General features: G+C 43.2%; 1 protein-coding gene across 1 annotated transcript; it reads left to right on the plus strand.

Annotated features, from left to right (window-relative positions):
• The first annotated feature begins 880 nt into the window (after nucleotides 1–880).
• Nucleotides 881–1,807, plus strand: LOC118992164 (olfactory receptor 1J4-like). Its single transcript, XM_037053843.1, has one exon. It carries the CDS (start codon nucleotides 881–883, stop codon nucleotides 1,805–1,807), a length of 927 nt encoding a protein of 308 aa, XP_036909738.1.
• Nucleotides 1,808–2,078: the final 271 nt, after the last annotated feature.

The raw sequence follows: 2,078 nt of genomic DNA on the forward strand, positions 1-2,078 counted from the left end.
CACACAACTATGTACCATTCTGCCTGCCACTGTACTGCTCTGTGTCCACAGATTTTCTATCACTTATGTTTCTATTTCTTAAAAGCTGAAATAAGAGAAAGACCACAAATTCTTACTGCAGCTGTGAAGTGGTTGTATTATCAGGGAATGTAAGGCTGATGAGTGGATATAACTAGGAAATACCAGTGAAGTACTCATTCCAGTACCGAAATATTCATCAAAATGTTCAGCACTGTTATGAAAGGCAGTTTGTGGACTTTTCTGGTTTCAGAGCTATAGTGGCATCAAGTGCCTTTAAAAGGGCACCATTTCCTAGAGTGTCCCTCAGGTTACAGTTGTAGATCAATGGGACTTGGCAAGATCACAGGCAGAGTGTCACATTGTTCCAACATCTCCTCAGCACTGGAGTCTCATATTTACTTAAGGCAGACACAATTCATCCCAGTTTTCAGGGCTCATTTTCCAACTCTCCTGCAGTGAATTGTATATTCACCAGACCAGTGAACAAATTGTCCCTCCATGGTCACTGAGCTGTAAACTCCTAGAAATGGGCACCTTGCTTTTCTTGTTCACTGTAGCATCTGAGTCCTTAGTAGAGGTCCCCACACAGTCTCTATGTTCAATAAGTAATGGCTGAATGAAATGGTAAACACCTCCTGCTTCTCTGCAGTGAGGTCTTGTTGGCTGCTTTTTGGGTTCAATGTTTTCCTGGGTCACAGCAGAGATGCATACATTTAATAGTACAAAAAATTAATAAGGTTATAGATAAAATTTCATGACTTTCTTAGAAAATTACAGTATGAGATGTGATGGTTCTGGTTATTTTTCCACGATTCTGAGAGTCCCAGCCTTCCTCATGTCCAGCAGAGAGTTGAGTGGCATGATACCTGGAAAACAGAGCAGCATGTCCGAATTCCTCCTCCTGGGGCTCCGCATCCCTCCAGGGCAGCAGGGCCTGTTCTTTGCCCTGTTCCTGGGCATGTACCTGACCACAGTGCTGGGCAACCTGCTCATCATCCTGCTCATCAGGCTGGACTCCCACCTGCACACGCCCATGTACTTCTTCCTCAGCCACTTGGCCTTCTCTGACATTTCTCTGTCATCTGTCACTGTTCCTAAGATGCTCATGAATATGCACACACAGCAACAATCCATTCCCTATGTGGGATGCATTTCTCAGTTGTATTTTTCCACAGTTTTTGGTTGTCTTGACAATTTCCTTCTGGCAGTGATGGCATATGACAGGTATGTGGCCATCTGTCACCCTCTTCACTACACCACCATTGTGAAGGAGGAGTTGTGTGTCCTGCTGGTGGCTGGATCCTGGATCCTCTCCTGTGGCAATGCCCTCTTGCACACCATCCTCTTGGTCCAACTGTCCTTCTGTGCCAACAATGTCATCACCCACTTCTTCTGTGAACTCACTGTGCTCCTGAAGCTCAGCTGCTCAGACATCTCCCTCAATGAGCTGGTCCTCTTTGCTGAGGGAGGAGTGTTTTCTGTCCTGCCTTTGGCTATTATTCTGGGCTCATATATCCGTATAGGAACCATCATCCTGAAGGCTCCCTCCACTAAGAGGCTCTTGAAAGCCTTTTCTACCTGTGGCTCCCATCTCCTTGTGCTGTCTTTATACTATGGGACACTTGTAGGTGTTTACTTACTGTCCTCATCATGGGATTCCAAAGACATAATTGCTTCAGTCATGTATACAGTAGTTACCCCCATGCTGAACCCCTTCATCTACAGCCTGAGGAACAGAGATATAAAGCAGGCCTTGGAATGTTTGTCAACTGGGTTAAAGAGTTAATATGTCAATGAGGTCATCTTGGTACTTGGATTGTTTATAATTCTTTATTCCTAAATGATATATTTAACTTGTTCATTATCTTTCATAAGGTATCTGCAAAATCTTTTGCAAAATCTGTTGCACAATTTTAACAATGAATTTGCCTTTCTCTCCACTGAGATATGTCAGCTTTTGCATATATATTTTTTTACTGTTTTATAAAGACATACTGATTTAGCCTCATGCTCTGCTACTAATGAACTTACATTTTTTTGAACTGAATTTATGCTGG

Source organism: Sturnira hondurensis, unplaced genomic scaffold (genome assembly GCF_014824575.4).
Source record: "Sturnira hondurensis isolate 20B ecotype Veracruz unplaced genomic scaffold, ASM1482457v3 Scaffold0007961, whole genome shotgun sequence".
Lineage (NCBI taxonomy): Eukaryota > Metazoa > Chordata > Mammalia > Chiroptera > Phyllostomidae > Sturnira > Sturnira hondurensis.

What these genes read in the sequence shown, in the direction of transcription:
- LOC118992164 (XM_037053843.1), top strand. Translation starts at nt 881, where the DNA reads ATGATACCTGGAAAACAGAGCAGCATGTCCGAATTCCTCCTCCTGGGG.